The sequence below is a fragment of the Lissotriton vulgaris genome, unplaced genomic scaffold, assembly GCF_964263255.1.
Source record: "Lissotriton vulgaris unplaced genomic scaffold, aLisVul1.2 SCAFFOLD_637, whole genome shotgun sequence".
Lineage (NCBI taxonomy): Eukaryota > Metazoa > Chordata > Amphibia > Caudata > Salamandridae > Lissotriton > Lissotriton vulgaris.
The window spans coordinates 904,337-928,953 of record NW_028245984.1 but is presented as its reverse complement, the minus strand read 5'-3'; the positions used below and the strand labels follow the sequence as shown (position 1 = coordinate 928,953).

The following is a 24,617-nucleotide window of genomic DNA, read 5'->3' as shown; positions in this document are numbered from 1 at the left end:
GCTCCCCCCTCACGCTCCCCTCCTCACACTCCCCTCCTCACGCTCCCCTCCTCACGCTCCCCTCCTCATGCTCACCCTCCTCACGCTCACACCCTCATGCTCACCCCCCTCACGCTCATACCCCCTCACGCTCCTACCCCCTCACGCTCCTACCCCCTCAAGCTCACACCCCTATACCCCCCACACACCTCCTCATCCTCACACCCCTCATCCTCACACCCCCTCACCCTCACCCCACAACCCTTTTACCCTCACACACCCTCACTCACCCACCTACACCCTCACACCCCCTCATCCTCACAACCCTCTCACCCTCACAACCCTCTCACCCTCTCACCCTCACTCAGCCACCCTTACCCTCTCACCCTCTTAAAATAACTTTTATTTAAGTACTTAAAGAAATTAAAAGGCATTATTTGTAATATCAATACATGTAAGTCACGTAAATACAACACATATTGCATTACAAATGCTATAGGTGTCACATTTGCGAAAGTTATAACTATTGGCATTGTAAATGCAAAGCTATTAATTTCGCTATTTTCAAAAACAAAAACTAAATAAAAAATTTGTCATTTACACTACCAATAGCTCAAACTTTCCTAATGCGAGACCTATTGCATTGCAAATGCTTGTTGATTTTCCTGCCCAGTGTGACGGTTTTGGTCTTCCTTAGGTTGACCTCCTGGCAGTTGGCGATGGAATAGGAGCGCAGCACATATTGCAGGTGCTGGAACCCAACTCTTGTGTAACTAAACAACGCTGTGTTTGCTCCTATCTTTGGGGAAATTAATGTTGGTAATGTCAAGAGCACTGGACAAGTCAGACAAGAACAAGTTGAAAAGCAGGGGGGGGGGGCAACATACCACTGTTTTACCCCCGCTAGTTTGCAATTTTCCCAGATATGCAGGGAACATCACCCAATTTGATGTGAACCCTGTGATAGTGTGCAATTGAAAGATGGCCTCCAGGAGTTTTGGTGGAATGCCCAAATTCTTTTACTTCATCCAAAGGGCCGGCCTGGAACACAGTCGAATACTGCCCTGAAATCGACAAAGCAGAAGTGCAAAAAGGTTTGCAATGTTATCGCCTTTTCCAATAGCAAGGATATAGATAACAGATTTGTCAGGGTGCCAATTTTTTTGATAAACCTGGCTTGATTCTTTGGAATAAGCCCCCTCGACTTCACCCATTGTTGCAGGCCTTCAAAAAATAGATTCGCAAAGAAGTTTGCGTTGTTGTCCAGGAGCACTATCAGTCTGTAAATGCTGGGGTCTGATTTGGAACCACCTTTAAAGATAGGTTGAATAATGGCCCCACGCCAGGAATTCAGTATTACTGAGCTCCTTTAGGAAGTGTTTCAAAAGCGGAGTGAGTTTGCGCGCCCAAAGAGAAATATCCTGCTTAAAGAGAGCCTAAGGGGGCAGTTTGGCCCAGGGACCCATCTGATCTTGCCTTGGCCAGAACTGGTTGTAGCTGGCTGGTCAGAGGTGGTGAGTCTGTAATGGAAGTGTGGAGCTTTCGGGAGCCCGAAAAGTGGCGGAGATGGTAACCTCGTCTGTGCTTGTGGGGCAAGGCTCACTCCCTTGCTGGGTGACATAGCATTTCTGGCTGTCGGAATAACTGGACATGAAGTGCCTAGAGAGGAGATGGCCAGTCTAGTTCAGAGGTGTTTGCACTGCCAGCTCTTCCAGAACCATTCACTAGTCTGTTTACCAGAGCCCAAAATTTCCTCAAGTTGTTTTTTAGGTCTCGGCTAGCGTTGTTGCGCACATGCGTAGCTCGCTCGGCGAGATTTTTAGGTCTCAGCTAGCGTTGCTGCGCACATCCTCCGATCGCTCAGCGAGATTTAATGTTTTTGAGGACTTTCAGTAAAGGGCCGTAAGCCCCGCCCTCTTTTCCATTGGCTGGCGTCACCGTTTATGATAGACGGTGGCCAGCCATTGGAAAAGAGCTTTGTATATTGCCTCCCTTTGGCTTTTTTGGACGGCCCACTTAGACGAGCTCTCCTGCTTTCCTTCTGGCGTAAAAGGTTTCTTATCTTTATGGGGTCATGTGTTTAAACACATGGCCCCATAAAGACAGGAGATCCTCGCTCTTTCACTTTCGGGACCGCCTCTTCGTCATCCCTTTTAAATCTGCCCACCTGTCTTACACCCGTCCTTCCCGCCTCTGTCGCCTTTCTTTCCCCTGTATGAGCTTCTCTCTCACCCACCTGCCCCCTTCCCTCCCTAGGTTGTCATGCTCTTTCCCTGCCTTTTTCCACCCTTTCCTTCCTCTTGCTCCCTCTCCTCTGCTTCACTCCCACCCTCCCCACCTCCTCCTGACTCCCCTCGCCCCCTCCCCCTGGTCCCCACACTCTCTCCCTCTCAGCTGCAGTTAGTTGTGACTGACCTCGAGCGCAGAGAGATAGGGGGTGACTAGGCCCGTGGCACGGTGGCGCCCCACACTCTGCCCAGCCATGGCACATGCAGCCCTTGGGACAAGATGTGCAGATGCGCACAGGTGATAGGGCCGTGCGTGTATTAGTAGTAGAGTATGGGCAGGGGACCTCGTGGCTGTTTTCAGCTTTTCATTTCAGGCTCTGCAGGTAACAAAATGTCTGCCTCCGGAGGGATGGTGAAAATTGAATGATTAAAGGATTAACTTTTTTTCTGGAAGGGGACTTTGCAAGTAACTTAATTACAGATCGTGTTTGGTTAATAAAAAAAGCATGTTCACTGGATCTTTTTTCGTAAACTGTGCCTCGGCAGCGGTTGATAGGGACCATTCTCTGTGTATGCACATTCTCGTGTTAAATGCACTTTTTGCTCTCCCTTCCTCGAGCAGAAAAACCAACTGAAAAAGAATTTTTCTCATCAAAACACCCTCCCAAGGTCTCCGGCTGTCCCCCGGAGGGAGCGCTTCCTGTTGATTGAACATTCCTCTTACACGGCTTGTCAATAACCTTCTTTTTCTCGTGTCTTCATTGCTTGATTTTTCTCATGAGAAAACACCACTTATAGTTGTTGAAGTGTAACTCCTAGTTACACAGAAATTATAAAACTGACACACATGGAAAATCTGAAACCATGGCAGCTAGATGCATGCCGGTACTACAGCAGGTACATTATCAGATAAGGTGTCTTATGTCCTCATTAAGGTCAAGGTCTTAATATATCTCAGATGAATGATATTGAATGGGTGGCTAAAAACCATGACTTATTGCAAAGTGGTGTAGTGCTCGCTCGGGGTAAGGAGGCCACAGTTACCCCAACACCCTAGTGTGTACTGCCCTTTACCTGGTACGTACAGTATGCAGCAAAGGCTTTTACTACACAACTCGTGCACTTATATATGAATATCTGAGCACTTATGGCATTTTCCTCTTACTGTTTATGTGAAAAATAGAGTTGGTGTGATGTTCTTACTGTAGTTTGTGTTTGTTGACGTCTCTGTCTAACACAGGTAACGTGTCAAGGGCTTATACATAGGATTGTAAACGTTTAATACAACTTCATCACAGTGAAGAGGCTGCAAAGAGCTTAATTCGCGGAATATTGATAAATAAAATTTCACTTGTAACAGCAGGAAAAGCATTATTAAAAAAATTATTAATAGTTCCCTTTACCTATTGCTTCCCTCTCTTTGACAGCATGTTGCATTCTATACTGTTGTGCTGCATACCTAGGCTAACCCCCTATTGGACCAGCTGTCTACTAGACATAAGGTCCAGATCCTGGTCACCTGTCTGCATGCTGGTGCTGAAGAGCCATCTCTTCTGGGAACATGACCTCCCTATGAATTCAGAACTTGCTTATTAGTTGCATCTTTGTATATGATCGCAGTCGCACCACTGTGCAGGACTTTTGACACAAGATAAGAAACCAGCATTGAAAATGAAATAGGTCTCGCCTTTGATTAAGTTAAAGCCATTTCTCGTTGCTATACAATGCCATTAGCAAAGCAATTGGCTTTAACTTAATCAAAGGCGAGACCTATTGCATTTCAATGCTTTTTGTTTCATATCAAAGTGTCGCCGAAACTGATCTGCTCGTCTGGGCTCCTCTGCCCAGACAGCTTGCTTATAACGTTTTAGAGCCAGCTTAAATTCTATTGCTAACTTCATTGCCAGGATTTTCATGAGCTAATCTCGGAGCGAGGTTCAGAGATTTCTTTGAGCTTAGGATCATGGCTGTAGGAGGGAAAGCCTGGTGTGACAGTGATGGAGCAGCGTCTGCAGTACTAGGTGGAAATTTTACGAGGAGCACATTAATAAGATTGGCACACTCCGTAATCGGTGAAATGTTTCCAGTGGTGGCCCCTCTAGTAGGTTTTATGCATTTGACCACGATTTTGCCCTGAGAATCCTCCCTCCATTTAGGTCGCCTAAGGTTGTCAGTGAAAGCTCCCTGGAAGCTCGTAGAAAACTGCATAATTAAATGAATGAAGAATGCTTTCATTCAAATTTCCATATGTGACTCAGACTCAAAGGCCACTTACCATTTGTGGGTATTTTTATTTTACATCTAAGAGGAAATTTCAGTAATATTTTGAAGCCTTGATTTTTCTTTGTTTGATTTACATAAACCATAGAAAGTACAGTAACTGTAGCCTCCTTTAAACACGCAAACCCCATATCTTTTAAAATCAACCACGTTAACACTACAATCTCAGAGCGAATGCTTATGGCCCTCGATGAACTGGCATGGCTGGTAGAATACAAAGCATTCCGCTGTATGTAGTGTACAAAAAAGTGGTACTACGCCATGGTTTCTCACAGCATTATCGCGGACAAGGAAAAACTAGTGGTGATGAAGGGGAATCTGCACTCTGTACGCCTAAGAACGATGCAGTGACACTAGCAGTTTCGGTTTCTGCCCCTATGGAGTGGCGGGGCAACAGGAGCATTGGATGGGGAGTAGAGGGTTGAATTTAAAAAATAAAAAAAACCTACCTGTTCCTGCTGCCGCTTGGCGCTTTAGTGCTCCTCCGCTCTGCTGCTGCTCCCGACAGTCCCTGGGACAACAGTCTCCCCATCCAATCCAGATGCTGCTCTCGTACTATGAGGGCAGCATGGTAATTGGCTTGAGTGGGCTGTTTTTATGCTCCGCTCAGGCACAGGGAGTCTGTGCTTTTCTCTAATCCAGCTTTAAAATACATCCAGGTTAGAGAAACCTACATGCGCATGTGTGTTTGGCAGGTCAAACAGACATGCCCATTTAGAAGTGTGCAACGCTCCTCCTCCCCTTCACATGGCCTGGCCCTGGCCCTCGCTCAGAGCCAGCAGCTTAAAAATAAAATAATAGTAAAATATAGTTTTATTTTTCAGCTGCTGTCTCCGAATCAGTGAGGCAACGCTCCTCCGCCAATGCGGAGGAGCCGCCGCTGGACACTTCACCTTGGCAGAGGTCGTTTTATCAGAACCCATGTCATACTTGACGGTAATGAAATGAAATGCCGGCATTTGTAAAGCGCACAGTTACCGCCACTGGAGGTGTCCCGGCGCTGTCCGTATACCGCTTAGGAACCCTTCCTGGCTTCCCTGTGAATTGTCCACTCCTGGGCACCCCCCAGGTGCAGCCAGGCATCCCAGCGCTGTTGGGGCCGTTGTGGAGATTAAGCAAGCTATTGCGCAGAGTTGCAGAGTGGGACCCATGATCAGAAAAGGCACAGAGGCGAGAATTATCAGGTCCGAGGAAATTGAGCCCAAGACCTGCCGAGGTGGGAATTGAACCCTGGTCCCAGGCCAGACCTCTGCATCAGGGTCTGCCGCTCTAACCATTGAGCCACACTTCTCCACAAACATGTGCGGGTTTTAGTTTTAACTTTGTAGTTAGTTTTACTTTTGGAATGGTCATCCTGCCCACCAAATCCAAGTAAAAAACCTTGGTTAAATTATAAATATTGCTAGTTCTTGCGCAAGCCTCTGCAGTGTCTGTGCCTCCTAGACCAAATCATTCTGATTGTATTGTGGACCGCAGCCATCTCTTTCCCTATTAATGAAATCACCTAATTGCCTCATGTTCCCAATGAATAATCATCCCCCCAATCCAAGGTACAAACTACCTGGTGATCTAGTGAAACACAAGTCAGGGACAAATCTACAGGGTAAACCGAGACCACACTTCTTCTGCAGCGGCATTGGTTTTCTGTTTGAAGATTTTGGAAAAACTCCAACATCTGTTTTCGTTTTACAACTATACCCCTGTTGAGGAATGATGTCCAGGGGAAAAGTCTGAAATTCAAATGAACTCGACCCAACACATCAGAAATTCTGGCCTGTTGTGAAGCATCACGTTTTTCTTGTAGGGCAGTGTTTGGCAGTCTGGTGCGGTCCTTATAAGCCGTTGCAACATAAAACAGCCAAAACAAATGAAATACCTACACAGAAGATTGGAACATAGATTTTCACACTTCTTTGCTCTTTTCTCAGTGTTCACTGTCCATGAATTATTGACACAGCAACATGCTATATAGAACTATTTGTAACAATCGGGCTGCTGGGTCCTCCGTTCAGTGTGATAGACGGCTTTTTCAACTTGAAAAGTGACCAATAAGGCAAGGTTCCTCAGTAGAATGATTGAAGTGTGGAGGAGATGTGTGTATACATAGAACACATCAGCATTAATTAATAAAGAGATCTGCGGGTCACAGATTTAATTCACTGTAAGGTGACGCGGTCTTTCGTCCTTCAAAGGTTGATTCAAATTTGTGCAATTGAGTTGGGTTATCATATGAGCTGGTATTGCACTTTAAGTAGCCAATAGGATTAAGATTAGAGATTACTTGTTATTAATTGTGGACCAGAAATATTCCCTCTGATGTATTTAGGAGGCACAAAGAGGGGATGAACCTAAGGGGTTAAAGCACAGGAAAGTAGATCAGTTGTCTCCAGGTGTTGGAACACGTAGGGAAATTTCAAAACTTGATGGGTGTAGTTTTTTTTCTGTCATGGCTATCTATGTATCCATGAGTGGAAGGATTGAATTGCATGTAGATGATCAGAAATAAAATAATGCATACCCCTTTCCTAGTCTGGCAGGTGAACTGAACTGATGTTCTTGTAACTTTCAGAGACCGATGTGGATGTGGACCCGGAGACCGGTGAGCGTTCCTTGGGATAAGCTGGGTGCTTGAAGGCCGTACTGATGATTGGATGCCGAAACGTGTTTCGCCCATGTTGTCCTCCGCACTTGCTTTGGACCATGAACTTTGCAAATGGAGCAGGAACAGCATTTCCCATGCAGAGACCTAGCAAGGAGAGGCTTGGGGATTCAGTTGACATGGTTTCGGGAAAGTCCATTTACACTTTGGTTCAGCATTTCATTTGCATATTGCGGTAAAAGTCCACTAACTGCAGGTCCCCTGATTCTCAGACTGCAACCCTCCCGCTGTGTGACCCACCATCATTCCTAATGTTGCTCCTCTTATCCTTGGATTTACTACCTTTGAAAGAAAAGATCACCTTTCTATTGTGGCTGTTTCTTTTCTTTTTTTTTTTTTTTTTTAATCCTCCTATTACATTTTGCATAATTTGTTTTTAAATCTGAGGTTGGTCAATCTAGAAGAGGATTCATATGAGGAAGGACAAAGGCCGGGATATTGTGCAGATATGACATCTGAAGCTCTCACACTGACCAAATTAATGTAACCAGGCTGCAGAGCAAGCACGTGTTGTGTTATTCTGTGAAATGGGCGCTAACACCAGGATACACATCCCCGAAAGAGATCTAGTCTGATGGATTGTGCATCTTGGTGGGATTCAACTGGAGTACAGTGTCCATTCCCGGCGTACTCTCCTCGAATGTTGTTTCCACTTTATCTGAAGTGAAGTGCCAGGCTTATGGCCCTCCTCTGGAATATTGCATCCATTTGTGGAGTCCTAATGGTGTTTACATATTGGGAGGTTCCATCTAGTTTGTTGTGTCAAGCTCCGGGGCCTCATCCGGAGTATTGTGTGGAACTGTGCAAGACTCTTCAGTATTTTGCCTGATTCTGGATGCCGCACCTTCAGAAGGACAGACGGACGGCAACTGAATTGATACACCTAAAATAGCATTTTGACGAGAGACTCAGGAATATGAACACTGACTGTAGGCACTGAAAAAGAGAAATTAGAAAAAAGTGAGAATGGGGTTACAAAAAAAATGAATACATTAGAAAAACAGGGGGTTATCTGTATTAGTGTGGATTAGTCTGGGTAAGACTGGAGCTTGTGGTGTTAAATAAATGTAAACAATGGGAATCCTTGAAAGGTCCAGCATTTCTGATGTACTTCAGATTGGATGGGCAGCCCTGCACCACCCTGATACCCTAAAAGAGTGAGGACTTCACAGGGTAGGCTTAATCTGGAGCAATGCTTTCTTTTTATTTTGGACCAAAAACAAAATACACAGTGGGCATTATTTTCAGAAAAAGATGTAAATCTGTACCAAGGACTGGTACCTAACTTGGCTACAGATTTAAGACTTTTTTAATTCTCAGTAGCGTTCCAGTCACATTTGGAAATATGTGCAAGTTGGATGAAGAAAAAAGAGTAAGTGCAAATGATCTTACTAACTTTTTTTCCTCACAAAGGTTAATTTTTTTTCTCGGTGTAGAGAGCATTTACTCTTCACCCCCAACAGTTTTCAGGGCGTTCCACCTCCATATCCACTGTGTTCTTGGCGGACGGGTTTGAAGTGGAGTTTATGAATACAAACAAACTTTCAGGGCATTCCAACCCTGGCAAGCCCACTCCATTCTCACTTGAAGAGATTTTATCACAGGACCCTTCGAGTGAGTAAATCTTTTTACTAGTGTGGGAAAAAATGTTGGGATTACTTTTTGCGACTTTTGAAATGGTACGCAATACTAAGCTATTGAAGAATTCCAGAGTCACCGGAACACACTTCCAGAGCTCTACAGTTTGATGGACTAGTAAAGATGAAAGATTAAAAACACTGTATTGTACAGAGTAAAACTTATTTTGTAGGTTTCTATATTTCTATTTGATGCATTTTATAATAGCCCATTTATTTGTAGGAAGCAGCAGACTAAATAGTAAGCTGCCTACATAATGAGAATACAATGTAAATCTACTTTTAATTGGGGAGGTTGAAGAAATTATAGGGAAATGTAATTTCTGTGTTGTGAAAATGTTTTGCAAAAATAAAATGTTCTTTACTTATCATATTATACCTCCTGACAAATTCACCAGTTAGCAACTTATTCCATTTTTTTCTGATTATTAACTTTCACATGTTTTTTCTTGTTTAGACTGGTCTTTTTTGTGACCTAAGTTCAGATTTGAAACAGGGAAGAAACAGTAGAAAGGCAGCCTGCATACCTCTACCTCTTTCTGGGATGAGTGAGAGATTTTTGAACTGTGACCGTACTGATTTCTCTTGGGTTATCATGTACCAAGTAGAGTTCACATTTCAATATTCCAGCACAATTTACTAGGAGTGACAAGGCAGTATTGCTCCTTGACATTGTAACTGTGTCAGGATTGCTTTTATATTTGGCTTCACATCTGGCTTCCTTGGATATTGAGCCTGTACCTGTGATTGATTAGTTCTGAAGGGGAATCATTTGGCACTGACACATTATCCCAAACAGTTTGATTCTGTACAGTGCCAGAGCGTGTTCCAAAGCCCAGTCGCATGCAGACTTGTTCCTGAGATCCCCGGATACTATGGAGGAAAATGCTTTAAGTATTACTACGTCGTGTGTTCCAATAACAGATGGAGGTCAGTGAGGCAACAGTAGGCACAGGTAGCGTGGTGTGGCGGTGGGGCCGTGCGCGCCGGGGGGAAGCCAACAAAAAGAATCGGTGTTGCTTATTAATTCAATTGTATCCATTATGTCGACTTCCCAACCCCACCTACCTGTGCTGGCCGCCGCTGGTAGCCTCGGCAGCCCCTCCGGCACTGGCGGCAGAGTACTGGCCTGAGAGCTCCTGACTGGGCTCGCAGCATATGGGGGGGGGGCCCTCAAGTTGCATTACGCCACTGATGGAGGTCAATCATCCTCACTAAGATAGCATCCAATAAATGTGACCCGAATACCACTTCCATAGTACACAATTGAAAGGGAACCAAGAAAATAGTGGCAGAGGGCACTGGACACTATTAATATATAATTATTTTAAGGCTTGGCTTTTACATTGGTGAGTTGCCGGTCTAGTGGTTAGGGATGGAGGGTATAGCACTTTGATTTCAGTAATGATTTAGTATTGTGTGCCAAAGAACATGGCACCCCGGGAGGTGGGTGTAAGAAATTAAGGCTCTTAACTTCACTTAGATTTTATTAGTTTATTATTTTATTAGATTTATTAGTATTAGATGACACTAAAGCATAGCATTGTGATGCGTTGTTCATGTGTAGTTATAGTTAGGTCAAAGTTTCCAAAGGAAGAGTGTTTTTTGTTTCGTAAAAAAAAGTTGGCAGTTTCACAAATCTGCATGAAACTTATCCAAAAATGTTAATCCACCTCAAAGGTGACGGGTCCACAAAAGTGTGATTTCCCATATTAATTCAGATAGGAAATGTTGTTGACTGATATGGAAACCATGGTTAAATTGAATAACACCAAATTTGCAAAAAGTTAGAAATACAAGAAAAAATGCATTTGGTGTAAAGCTTCTCAGTCATTTTCAGGAAATTCGTATTCAAAGAGGGGCTTGGTTGGCCATGAAGGGTGCAAAGGTTAGGTAAAACGAACAAAAACACAAACACACAAAAGGTGATGGGAGGATGCTTTTAATAAGTCGAACTCATCACCTTTTTGTGTGTTTGATGTATCGCACCAAGTGGCCAAGAGAATACCCGGAGTGGGTCTCTTGCTCACTGTGCCCCTGGAACCAAACTACACCTGACTGAAGAGCCCCAATAAGGGCCAAGCCGGTCTTTAGTTGCTTGTGTTCCAGTTCAGGGAGGACCTGGCCTAGCAGTTCGGGTTAGACTGTTCCTACTGGAGCAAGGGCAAGACTGATTTGCATATGGCTGGGTCTAATCGGAGGAGGCATTGTGGACAAAAGGGACAACGGGTTGGAATGCTACCCGAGTAATTGCCAGCGTTTAGTCTTATTGCAAGCATCCTCCCCTCGCCTTTTGTGTGCAGCATGTAGTAACAGCCATTACAGTACTCTGGGTCACTGTTCCCACCTAAATGCATTGTAGTGAATGCCTGTTTTTGAGTCTCAAAAAGGAACACACATGACGGTGATAAGATTATCAATATACATTTTTTGTTGTTTGTGGTATGTTAATTTTAGGAATTCTGGTGAGCTTCGGGGATTTTTTTTTTTAGCCCTGCAAAGAAATATTGACCCTCTGCTGGGATCTGATAAACCATGTTTTAGACAAAACTGTTTTCTCTCGTGATTTTCTCAGAGATTGCAGAAGGTGCTCCAGAGCGAGGATATTTTCTATAAGTTGACATTATCTTCCTCATTTATAGGAGACTAGAGTCCGATATTCTGATAAAACTATTGCATTACAGCAGGACTTTTAGCAAGCATGGGCTATTTAATAGCCAACAGAGACATTGCCAAGTACTGGGGATCCCCCTCCCCCTCCCGTGTCGGTTTGGTCCCGGGGCATAGACTTCTGCTGCAGGGCGAATATATATAAATGGAGGGCCTGCACAAGCAAACATTACAAGATTTGGGGCCCATGTCTTGCTTCCTCGTCACCAGAAGACACCTGAGTAGTCTTAGTTATGCAAAATCATTCCACTCTGTAGGTTATTTAAATGCTTTCCAATGCTAAGATTTATACTTGAGTGATGTGTTCTTGACTTGCTGTATGGGGACATGTCTTGGAATAATTAAACCAATAAATAGAAATATATATTCAAAATATATATATAAATATTAAATTCCAGCAGCAGCAGACTGTGAGCAGATTTCCCCGTGTTCTGCTCCGGCTTCCCATAGTCTTGTAATGATCAACTAGAATGCTGATAGTCTCTATATGAAATACGCGTGACAAACTTGAACACCATCTTGATGGAATCTAAGCTGTAAAACCTAAAGCATTCCCTTTAGAAATTAATGAAATGAGGGAGTTAATTTTGTCACAGAAATGGTTAGTGCTCTAGAAAGCTAAAATGTGGGCATGTTCTCTATGAATTGTCAAAATATCTTCCTCATCCTTGGCAGTGAAAAATTTTGGAAATACAGAGACCGCTTGTTCATTATCACCAGGGGCAGTCTGTCAGTAACTACTTGGTGATCAACTGCAGATTCACCACAGCGTTCTAATGAACAACTAGCGCACTAATATTCTGAATTTATGTGAAAAGGCAGGGACTCTGGAACACCATTTTTTGGGGAATAGGAGCTGTTGAAGTGAAAGCCTATCCCGAGGAGCAGGCTGAAGTAAACAAGCATTGAGGTGTCAATGCAGGCTGAAACCAGTGGGTTAAAATGTGACAGAGGTAAGAGGTTTTAGTAGTTTGATGCACAATGTATTGTTAATGGGGATATAAATTGTTTAATCATTACTGGTTCCATTGTCCTTTTCCATTCTCACGTTGTAAGCTGCAACGTTTACGAAATGTCCCTCATTGAAATTGGGAACGGCATCGCCCTTGGTCACCTAAACCACATTGCAACAGTGCTATAAGACCCTTCAGTTAACGCTCTTGCTCTCAATGTTCCTCATTAAGACCTTCCTCTGAGGCCTTTTTTCCATCACTAGTACAGTGTTGTATCTTTTACAAAACTAATAAACCATGTGATCAAACCTGCAAAGAAAAAGACATGCTAGCAGAACATGGAAAACAGTATTCTATGCCGAAGAAATACAGGCCTAGTCAGGACAACTTTAAAGTATTATATCAATGTTGAACCTTTAATATGCGTGTGCACTTACAAAACACAAATGAAGATAAAATGTTAGTTGGACTCATATTACATGTGGCTTACAGTAAATCTTGAATAAATGTATATAAGTATGACTAAGCTTAATTTAAATAAAATATATGAAACATTAGTGCACACATTATATAAATCAATTTATCCATACTAATATAATAAAGAGAGCCCAAACCTTTGAGGCGGGTAATCTCCGGAACCACAGCACCAATCACAACACCCAATACAGCGTTGGAAAGGGCAGTTGCAGCAGAAAGACATAGGCTATGCAGACGGCCACCATATACATTTAAAAGGTAAAAGAACCGTTCCAGCAAAGTAGTCCCTTGTGGGCGTGTCTGCATTGTGCTGTGGGTGTGTGCTGGGGGCGTGACAAACGCTGGGGGCGTGTGGTACGTCCCGCCCTTCATGCCATGTCTCATATCGTGTGCTAATCCCACCCTGCTCCCTTTAAATACCCCTGCACCCCATAATCATAACACACCCTTACTCCTTAAAATACCCCAACACCCTTAAACACTAACCCATCTTAACCCTATAAATATACCCTGTACCCCAACACCCAAACCTATCCCTAAAGCCTAAAAATACCAGTTACCCAAAACCCAAACCTAGCCCTGAACCCTATAAATACCCCTGTACCTCAAAACCCAAACCTACCACTGAACCCTAAAAATACCCCTGTACCCCAAAACCCAAACCTAGCCCTGAACCCTGAAAATACCACTGTACCCCAAAACCCAAACCTACCCCTGAACACTAAAATACCCCTGTACCCCAAAACCCAAACCTAGCCCTGAACCCTTTAAATACCCCTGTACCCCAAAACCCAAACCTACCCCTGAACCCTAAAAATACTCCTGTACCCCAAAACCCAAACCTAGCCCTGAACCCTAAAAATACTCCTGTACCCCAAACCTAGCCCTGAACCCTAAAAAAAACCCTTTACCCCAAAACCCAAACCTACCCCTGAACCCTTAAAAGACCCCTGTACCCCAAAACCCATACCTATCCCTAAACCCCTAAAACTACCCCTGTACCCCATAACCCTAAACTATATCTGAACCATTAAAATACCCAAACACCCCTAAACATATACCTCAGAACCCCAAAACATATACCCCCATACCCATACTTACCTTATCCAAACATTTAAAAAAACATGCTTTTACCATTCATGCATTTACAACGAATTTCGTTGTAAATGTATGCGTGGTAAAAGCATATAAAATGTAATGCCATGCGTTATAATGGCATTGCGGAGTCATGGTACTTTCGTAATGAAAATATGCGGAGTGATGGTATGCGGAAAGAAAGTTGCGGAATAATGGGTGTTCGCCCTCCCCCGGTAAATACATTGGTGGCACGGCGGCCCACGTCTCCAGCAACATACTCTTATTTTTTCACCACCCATTTGAAAAATGCACAGATCTCTCTCATTGATGGCCAGCACCGACATATACTTTTAGACACACCTTCGCCACAAGTTCTAGAATTGCGAACTTTAGAGCTGGGGATCTACGTTCGAATCTCGGCATCAGCTCAACATCCTGTGATTCCAGGCAAATCGCTTTGTCTCCCCGTGCCAACCACAAATGAATGTGTTCTTCTGTAATGTAAATTGTGCTCATGTTGTCGAGTTTGCGCTATATAATATTGCAAGGAAAAATAAAGTAGGGAAAATAGAGTTCACACACTACTGAACGTGCATCAGCAAGGAAGCAGGCCTTTAATAGCGGGTATAGCCAAGCTACAACATTCCGCCATTAGAGGGCAGAATGTTGTAACAAATAAAGTAAAGGCATCAGGGAGCCTGAGGGGATTTAAATCCCCTTGGGCTCCCTGAGGCCTTTGTTCACAGCAACAGTTGTGAACGAAAAACATTGAAATGTTGGAGCAATAGGCTTTAACAGCCATTAGAAACATGAAGCACTCCATTGTCTTCAATGGAGAGCTCAACATTCCAATGTTCTAATGTCATTTAAATATAATCTTTGATGTCATCAATGAAGTTTAATAAGTCATGAGTGAAGTCATACGTGTGAGATCATAAGGATCATAAGGAGTGCATAACGGTGGTCCGCGCACTAAACTATTGCTGACATATTTCAGTGTTTTTTTTTTTTAATGTTGTCTCATGTTTCACTTGAACAACTAACTATAAAGCCACTTTAACTTAGAATCCAGGAGTGTTCCTCTCTTAATAGCCTTTAGGGTAAGAGGTATAGCGAGGAATGGACAATCATTTATGGTTATTAAAACTAAAAGACACAAGACCTATATCGAGTGAAGAATTAGCCTTTCTTTCCTAGGAAGGAATTGGTTAGACACAGAAGAAATAATAATAGTAGAAATAACAAAATTTGGAAGGCATTAAACCGGCGAGAGAGAGGCTCCTTCGAAATAGGTCTTCTCCATTTCCGTTTCTACTATTTCTCTCACCTACTAAGGAAGTAGGGTAAGGGCATTAGGAGCAATTGTCTGAGGCCAGCATGTGATAGCTGCTTCTGTGGATCTACAGCTACCTGGTAATAGATTGTCCTTCCTCAGCCTTCTGGCTTGTATAATTGCCTTTTCTAAGATACACTGTTTGGCTGCTTCTTTAGTCATTCTCTGAATGTATACTCTCCCAAGAATCCTGCAAAGAACAGCTATTGCAATACAGATTCCGGTACAGCTTTCCAATTTTTTCCACAGTCCCTCAAATTATATTCACCATCGCTGGCCTCCTGCTGCGAGGGGGATCCAGTCTGTGTTTTTTTGCTTAGCTTTCTGATTTTTTTTTTTATTCAGGTTTCTCCTTTACTGTCGCCGCTGTCTAAGTCCTAAACTTGAGTTGCAGTTTTACTGAATGCAAAACCAGGGTATGCCGACCTATTGATGTATAATGTAACAAAATAATGTTGGGTAGTTCAGGTTAATTTAAACGTACTGGTATAAAAAATAGTCCTCTGACAAGTGTGGGACTGAATCCAGGACAGCCTTGTTCCCTGGATGCTGGAGACCTAATGCAACGTCTGGCCCCTAGACAAAGCAGCCTTGATGGTCTAGTTATTCATCAGAAACATTGGGGTCCTACCCAAAACGGTCTTCATCCCTGGTGTGCTTAGGCAGACGCACTCCAACCCAGGCCTGAAGTGCAGATACCATGGTCTGACCTAGAAGCTGCAGTAGGAGAACGCTCATGTGGATCCCAGCCCCTAGAGTGAAGGCAGAAGCCCCCCTTCTAGGGGCCAATGTGGAGTCAGGAGAATCAAGTTCCACACAGTGATGCTGCTTATGCAAGTGTCTACAAGGATGAGTGGTATCCCTCAAAGACCCTCTTAACCCCTCCGGAACGCATGGAAGTAACCGGTCACCCCAGTGGAGCACCCCGGCAAACAACAATTGCCAGGAGTGCACTAGCAAGCGTCCTGCAGTCCCTGTGTTTTAGGGCACAGCAGGACAATGCGGATGGAGGAACCCTGCAACATAGCCATCATTTTGGGGTCAGGCAAAAACAAAGAACTTGGATTCACTAATGGTTGCACAGGCGCTCTAGTGGCACTACTTATTTGTAAAGGCTTTTTAAAATTAATGTAAATTGGAGCAATGTTTTGTACCACTTGAGAGCATGCACAAAACGTTAGAAAATTTCCCCCAAGATGGATTCCTGCCCTGTTCGTTCTTATTCGTGGTCATTTACTTTCTTTGTACCAATAGGAAGCGATGTCTAGAGATCAGGGGTTTCATTTGTTCACGTTCTCTCTATATGACGTAGCAGACCTATATTTATTAAGGCAGATGAGGGAATTCTGAAGTATGTGATACAGTAAGTGCCCCTTACTCTACTGCCTGTAGCTCTTCTACTCCCCAGAAGCTAATTTGTCAAAATGCATGGCATGTGGCAGCTGGGCTTTTGTCCATGCGATATAACGAATAGTTTGTTACCTGTCGGTGTTGTTTTGCAGCTTGAAGATCTTTCTGGATTCACTATGCTTTGCATTATTCCGCGGTCTAGTGGTTGGGTCCGGAATCGTAGTCTTTTTTTTTTTTCGTAGCCCAAATGGGCGTTGACGTTTCACCTTTTGGTATCCTTCCTGTGACGTCGGCACGCTTCCTGCGGAAGCTCCCACCCTTGGGCGCCATCTTCGGATTCTTTTTTTCTCCTGTTTTTGGGACATTGTTATTCATCCTTTTTGCATAAATTTCTGGTTCTTTCTTCTTTTTTTAAGAAACTCCTGATTTGTCTCTTTTAAAGAGTTTTACTGTATATTGTCTTTGTATCCCCTTTTCCTCCGGTCTCATCTTTCTAGCGGAGGTGGGTGGGTTAGCTAGTGAATCCAGCAATATCTACACCAACAGGTAAGAAACTATTAGTTTTGCAGCGTGAACCTTTCACGATTCACTATGCTGTGCATAGACTTTGTAGCGGTTTGTTATGTTTGTGGCGGCTGGGTGGAAGATGAGCGTTGGTTGTTGAATATATGTTGAAGCACTTTCTGTCCTAATTGTGCTTCCTTGTTCATTTGTATATCCCCGCAGTAGTGCTTAGTGAACATGTGCACTGAAGCCCAAGTTGCCACCAGGCATATGTCTTGTATGGGTGTGTTAGAAAGGAAGGCTATTGTTGCTCCCTTTTTCGTAGTAGAGTGGGCTTGTGCTCCTCCTAGTAGCTCTTGCCCTGCCTGCTTGTGGTAGAATTGTATAGTTGGTGCGATCCATCGTGCGATGGTGCCCTTTGTTACTGGTCTTCCCATGAAACGGGTCACGAAGGACACGAATAACTGCTTTGCAAAGTGTGGGTCCGTTCTCATTACCACCCTGTCAGTGTATTTGGATGTAGGGTTCTTGTAGTGTTAGCGCTTGCAACTCGCTTACCCTGCGTAGCAAGGTAATTGCCACTAGAAAGACTGTCTTCATTGTGAGCATTTGTAGTGAGGCTTTATGGATAGCGTCAAAAGGCGCCTTCATAAGTTCTGTTAGGACTAAATTAAGGTTCCATGCCGGTGGTGACATCCTCTTTGGTGGGGCGATCCTTTTAGCCCCTTCCATGAATCTTTTTACTACTTGTGATGTAAAGAAGCTCTTTCCCGTCTCTCATCTTGTGTAGGCTACTATCGCTGCTAGGTGTACTCTCAGCGAGGTAGAGCTTAGGTTCACTTTAAGCAGGTGCTAAATATTTTAGCACAGTTGATTCCTTGGTCATTTTCTTGTGTAGTTTTTTTGCCTGATGCACCATTGTGTGAATCTTTTCCATTTCGCCACATAGCACCTCCGTGTGGTAGGTCTTCTTGCCTCCCGTAGCACCCGCAGTGTGCTCTCTCGGAGTTTCAGGTGTGTAAACTCTAAGTCTTCTATAGCCATGCCGCCAGGCAGAGGCTCTCTGGCTTTGGGTGGAGTACCTCCCCATTTTGCATGGTGAGCAAGTCTTTACTTTTTGCGAACTTGTGAGGCGGTCCCTGTGCCATCTCCACTATTTGTGAGAACCAGGACTGTCTGGGCCATCTGTGGTGCCACCAGAATCAGTGTCATGTTGCTGGTTCTGAGTTTGATGAGTACCCTGTGTATCAGTGGTATCGGGGGGGGGGGGGGGGGGGAAGTGTAGGCAAATATTTTCGACCAGCTTATCCATAGGGTATTCTGTTCCCCTGGTTGCCTGGATGCAAAGTATTGGCATTTTGCATTCTGGTGTTGCAAATAGGTCTATTTTCGGTATCCCCCCACCTTTTGAATAGCTTTTGCGCTTCCTCTGTATTGAGTTCCCACTCGTGGGATGCTGATGTCTGTCTGCTGAGCCTGTCTGCCTCAACGTTGTCCTTTCATGGTAAGTGTATAGCCAGGAGCTCTATCTCTAGTGGGATGGCCCATCTCCACATCTCGTGCAACTGACTGTGTTCCTCCCCGTTTGTTGATGTAGAACATTGTTGTCTGTTTGTATCAACACTCTCTGCTTGTACAGTTGTTTCTGGAAGTCTTTTAGGGCAAGGAACACTGTTTTTAGTTCTAGGTAGTTGATGTGCTGGATCGCATCTGTTGGAGTCCACAGACCCCGCACCTTTAGCTGGTTCATGTGTGCTCCCCATCCTCTCTGGTATGCGTCCGTGATGATGGTCACTGTTGGGTTTGGTGATGTTAAAGGCTTCCCCTTTGTTATGTTCCTCTTGTTCCACCACGCTATCTCTTGCACTGTGTGCGTTACAACCACTAGATCTTCCCAACTCCCTGTAACTTGTGACCATTGCTTTTATAGCCAGTCCTGGAATGGTCTCATGCAGTCGTATATTGGGGACTAGGTGTATACAGGACGCCATCATCCCCATGATCTTGCTCGCTGTTCTCACTATCAGAGCTTGCCTATTCTGGTATAGACGTGTCTCCTTCAGCAGGGAAAATGTTCTCTTGTTAGCTACGCAGGAGGCGTGTTGCACTACCAGGCTGGACACACCTCAAGGGTGACCAAGCCTGACATGAACACAATTCTGGAAATGTTGCCACTAATAATAAGCATTTGGTGACACTTCTTAGAACCAATATTACTACAAGAAAATAATTCAAAACTGATTCCAGCAAACCGTTTTTTTTTCCAGCGATTCTGAAAATACCATACCACTCGCCTTGACTTCTCTCTTGCATGGTATCTCCATGCTGGCACCTTAATCTTAATTTACATGCGGTCCAATGACTTACTATTTCGGACAGTTGCAAACTGTATTTTAGCCTTACCTAAGTTTCCCAAGTCTACAACCAACCACACTGTGATAAGGTATAGGGCACAAACAGATCATTTACCTTCCTCATCATCTGAATCAATTTATGTGTGGGCAGACTAGTTCTGCTATTTCGACATTAAAGGTTTCCACTTTTGATCCAAAGTGACTACTCAGCCTATAAGCCAACTGAAATGTAGTACCAGCACAGATAATGACACTATGAAATGCCAGTGTTTGTCGTATAGGATTTTTAAGGGAGTGTGAAGAGAACGCGTGCAAGCTTGACAGGCAGCCCGAAAATGTATCATGTGTGGCTTCTCTGGGTTTGTGGTCAGGCTGATTCCATCAAGTCAACAAGATACATTTCATAGACCAACCATGAGATGACAGGGGGCACAAAGCATGTGAATCTAGAATTAATTCACAGTTCAAACTTGCATTCATTCACAAAAACATAAAACACATGCTTCAGTCTCAGTCTTCATTTTAGAAAATATTTTATCGAATGCCTGCACCATGGGCAGTAAATCCACTCCCTGCAACTGTTGTTCTTTAATGCATATGTGAAGACAAACATGAGACATGAACTGATTCAGCATCTCTCCATAAAGACATGGACTCCCAACATAACTCTGTTTTGAATGTGTGCCACATGTTTTTATTTTCATTTGTATTTTTGGTAACATACAAAGAGATTTCCAATGATATTTGTATTTTTGGTAACATACAAAGAGATTTCCAATGCTAGTATACAAACTTAAATCAGTAATCTTTTTAATCAATATAAACAATCATTGTGATTGGCAAACAGAGCAATTCTTGGTAGTAAAGCCTCCTCTGTCCGTTACCCTTCAAACTGAAACATTACAGAACATAAAGGCACCACTGTAAACATTTAGTTTTGAGTTCTTGGCAATTTTACTTATTTCTTGAAATACTGATTTAGTGCTTACCAAGGAATTCACTAGATCAGTATTACCCACTGCTCACAAAACATGCGCAGACCCCTAAGACATGTTCTAAAGTTTGTAGATAAATTGAAGCATGCAAAATGAGTAGGGGTGCATGCAAAGCTTCCGTGAGGGTGATGCAAAGAGAAACTGGCATGGGGCGAAAGAGTTGGGTACAGAGAAGAGGAGGAATGTATACAAATATAGGATGTAGAGAGAATGCACACATACACATGGGATCAGTACTAATAAGGGAGAGCTGAAAATTTAAAGGGTATATTCAACTGAACAAGTGTGGAAAGAGGCAAAGGAGATTAAAGCAAAGAGACAACAGGCCGCTTCCCAGGACACCAAGGGGTGTGCTACAAAAACAAGACAGGGAGGCATTTAAAGTCATAAGGTGTGCAGAGACAGGTGGTATCTAAAACATTGGTTAAATACATACAAACAAGTACAAACAAGTACAAAGAGAGCTGGGGTTTTGCACAATGAGATTCACAGCTTGTTTTCTAAGAAAGCTCTACTGTATTAAGGAAATACGATGAAACCCTACCTGAGACAAGTCTCTATCAAAAAAGAGCCCGAATAAGAAACATATCTTCTATTTAGAAGAAAATCAACAGTCAACACTATGTTAATGACAAACATCCTAAGCAAAACATGAGGAATGTGGACTGCGTTGCCTACACTGCCACTGATCGATACCATGTTTTATCATAACAATAAAATGAACAGTTAATGATTACTTACACTTATTCAGACTCTCCCTCTGACAAATCCGCTACCTAGCCACAAAAACCAACATAGGTGAGGCCTCCAAAAAAGCACTGGATTCACTGATGGATTTACCATTAAGAATTATCTCCTTAAGATGTGCTCATGTGTATCATGATACCCTCACTAAATAGGTCTTTCAAACAGTCCCGTTCTCAACCAATCATTCATCCTCCCAAATGGTGGCTAAACGGGTGATTCCCAATTTGTTACATATGTCTATCTTTTTACACTTGGCTATACACTGATTGGCACATTAATTATACTGCTCCAGCCCTACTAAAATGAAGAAACCTTTGAAATTTCATATAGACCAGGATCCTTCTAAGGCCATGCAACAATTCAGCCTGAAGAGGAGGAATATAGAATTAACAAAATATACTTGCCAACTCTCTTACTAGAATACAATGGATATCCAGTGCAGACATGAACAAGCACAAACGAATTAGACAAGGAGGAGCCTGGTTAGGTTGTGCTGGCTGCAGAAATAGAAAAAAAAGATACTTAATGGACATTGGTTGAAAAAGAGATAAGACCAAGACAGTCCATGTCAGTATTTGTGCAGTTAGGTAAGAGTGATAGAAGATCTACATACAATGTGGGCATCCTTCTAAAATTCATGAGTATAGAATATTGAGCACCATCAGGAGACATGGGGGGATATTCAGAGCAGGCGAACCTCTGAAATACCCCAACTTGGTCATCTTTATTTCCTTGACCCAAGTAAATATTAAGGCCAAGCTTCTCAAGAACTGCATATTGTGGGCCCTAAATTATATTGCACTCATAGGCAGCAGGACGATAATGCTAGCCGACCAAACACAAAGCTACTTTTGTCGACTTGCAGGTACTTGGGAGTCACACTCCAGGACAATATTTGTATGGTGCTTCTCAATTAACATGGATTTCACCATCAGCATGGCCTGACTATAAAGGGTTTAACAACATTTTTCTCATTAAATAGTCTAATTTTGAGGCTAATTCTGATGATAACCATTTGTTATGGGAGAAAGCCTTTACAATGGGCAAGAGGCACGTCGTTTGCAGTGGCAGTGCCCTCTTCAGGCATACACGCCTGAATCTGGTACCTTATCTTCACCACCCTGCATGTTCCAGAAAGTCAAGATTCTGTAAACCCTCAGCATGGGTACTGAACATGAATACTTAAGTGCACTGTTTTAACTTCTGAAACATCCTCACCCATTTTCTCGTAGGCCAAGCCCCATAAAAATGTGAAATAAATACAGTTGTCCCAAAACAGAAAACAAAGGGGAATAAGTGCATATTCAGGGGTTTCAGTGTCAAAGCAAAACGTACCAGGACAATGAGAGAAGCCAAAACCCTTGCTCTCAGCAAGTCAGTGTTCACTACAACTGTATTATTAAACATGTTTCATTATTCGTAACACAGGGTGATAACACCCACTTTACAAAAAACGATATTCCCATATGTAACTAAAGATTCTCACTAGCATGAATAAAAGCTGCCCTATATTTTTTTTGTAACAAAACAGGAGTTGCTACGTAGGAGGTTTACATTACAAAGGAATATGCAGCTGCAGACAGTTTTACTGATTCACAGAGAAGAGGGAATGTTTAACAGGCAATGAGATGCAGCAGAAATTATGCACTTGTTATGCTCACAGGGAAAACCAATCAGTCTGCCCCTTGACCCCCACAGGACAAGGGTTAATCAGTGCTCAGCAGCCAAGTGGGTAAGCAGAGGCATACTGGCTTTCTGCTTCTCCTGGTGCCGAGTCTCTCTAAACAATAGGAATAGCCTATATGTGCATACATTGAAAATATATACATATCTAACAAGGAGGATTGCCACTGGATTTTATCCAGGTCATGTGCAAACATTACAAGACACCTTCAAGGCCACTGGTGGATCTAGGAATGAATGTATTAATAAAGCAGCGAGGAACTTTGATCCAGAGTTCTTTTCTGCAGGGAGGGAAGAAACACTTTAAGGCAGGCTGCGCGCGCAAGATCTCCCCCTGCTCCTGATAAAGAAGGCGTTATTTAACAAACAAGTACACAACTCTATAGAAGGAGGGTTTTCACTGAGCACTGGAGAACAATTTTTTCCAAGGCTTGATGATGGGAGCACTTTGGTGGTGCCACGCCACCCTCCGTGCCAGGCACTCAACAGTACACTTTCATGTCCATTTTCCGGCTCTCACTTTATTAAGATAAGCATTTCAACTTTCGGCTTTGTCACAGAGCACATCCATCATGTATCTTTTGTGCTTGAACAAGAGGAGAAACTTTATGTATTGATAGCCAACGAGCTGAGAAACCAAATTAAGATAGGAGTAAAACACCAATATAATAGGAAACCGGTGAAGTGGCGAGGGCAACAAATTCAGCTGCCGAGACCTTGAACACCTTTCTGGATACTAACAAGATGAAGGCCCCTGCCCCTGAAACCCACTTCTAGCCCTTGCTTAATAGGGCGACTTATTTGTGTTGGGGTTTGGCTTTCTTTAATGCACTGCCACACCAGCTCAGTTTATTGGCTCATAGTCAGAGTACTGTTTTTTCTTCCAGATGAACACAACAAGGCCTCCGACCAGAAGCAGCAGTACCGGCGTCCCCAGGGCGACTGCCATGATACAGATGACCAAGATGGAGAAGGACTCCTCGGGTGGGGACCCAACGCCTACTAAAGATGACCTGTAGAGAAGCAAAACCCATACACATTAGAAACCTTGGCATCATCAGTAGTTGGAGCACAACATATTAATCTGACTTACTGAAAAATGTCGCCACTGTATTCTGAGAACAGAAGCGTTCTGAATAAAGAACAATCTTCAACAAAACCGAAATAACTACAACTGTTACATTATTCCTCTAAGCTTCGAGTGCATTTATTGAAACCGAGAAGAAACAGGATTATTTTAAGAGTGAAAAGGTGGCAAAGAATCCATGTTGTAACTTTTCCTGAGTTTGTTCTAAAATCTGAATGAACTTCCTTTTCAGCTTTCTGTATATCAGGAGCACTCACCTTCCTTTCGAAATCTAAAGAAATGCTCGCTCTAAATAGTACTGTTCTCAACCACCGGAATTAGGAGTGGAAACTGAATAAAAAATGTAACAAGTGAAATAATAAATGACTGCTGATTTGAATCAACACAAATGAGATGGGGTGGAAGCAACAGATGAGGCACGGCGGGTGGTTGGGGGAAGCAACTCAGATGAAGCCAGGAGGGTGGGCGGGTGAAGCAAAACAGATGAGGTGGGTGAATAGGCGAAGCAACACAGATGAGGCAGGAAGGGCGGGTTGGTAGGAGAAGCAACAGAATGAGACAGGGAGGGCGGGTGAAGCAACACAGAATGAGACGGGGAGGGCAG

The 24,617-nt window shown here is 43.3% G+C and overlaps 2 protein-coding genes across 2 annotated transcripts in view; one reads left to right on the top strand and one right to left on the bottom strand.

The window, feature by feature from the left end:
- Positions 1 to 9,090, top strand: part of LOC147666197 (uncharacterized) — a 47,238-nt gene extending 38,148 nt beyond the window's left edge. The window contains exon 3 of the mRNA XM_086949223.1: positions 7,057 to 9,090. Coding sequence (XP_086805349.1) covers positions 7,057 to 7,106 — 50 coding nt within the window. The 3' untranslated portion in view covers positions 7,107 to 9,090. The remainder of the gene's footprint in view (positions 1 to 7,056) is intronic.
- An 11,078-nt stretch (positions 9,091 to 20,168) lies between these two features.
- LOC147666196 (glycosylated lysosomal membrane protein B-like) overlaps positions 20,169 to 24,617 on the bottom strand; it is a 104,668-nt gene continuing 100,219 nt past the window's right edge. Inside the window, exon 6 of the mRNA XM_086949222.1 lies at positions 20,169 to 23,939. Coding sequence (XP_086805348.1) covers positions 23,771 to 23,939 — 169 coding nt within the window. The 3' untranslated portion in view covers positions 20,169 to 23,770. The remainder of the gene's footprint in view (positions 23,940 to 24,617) is intronic.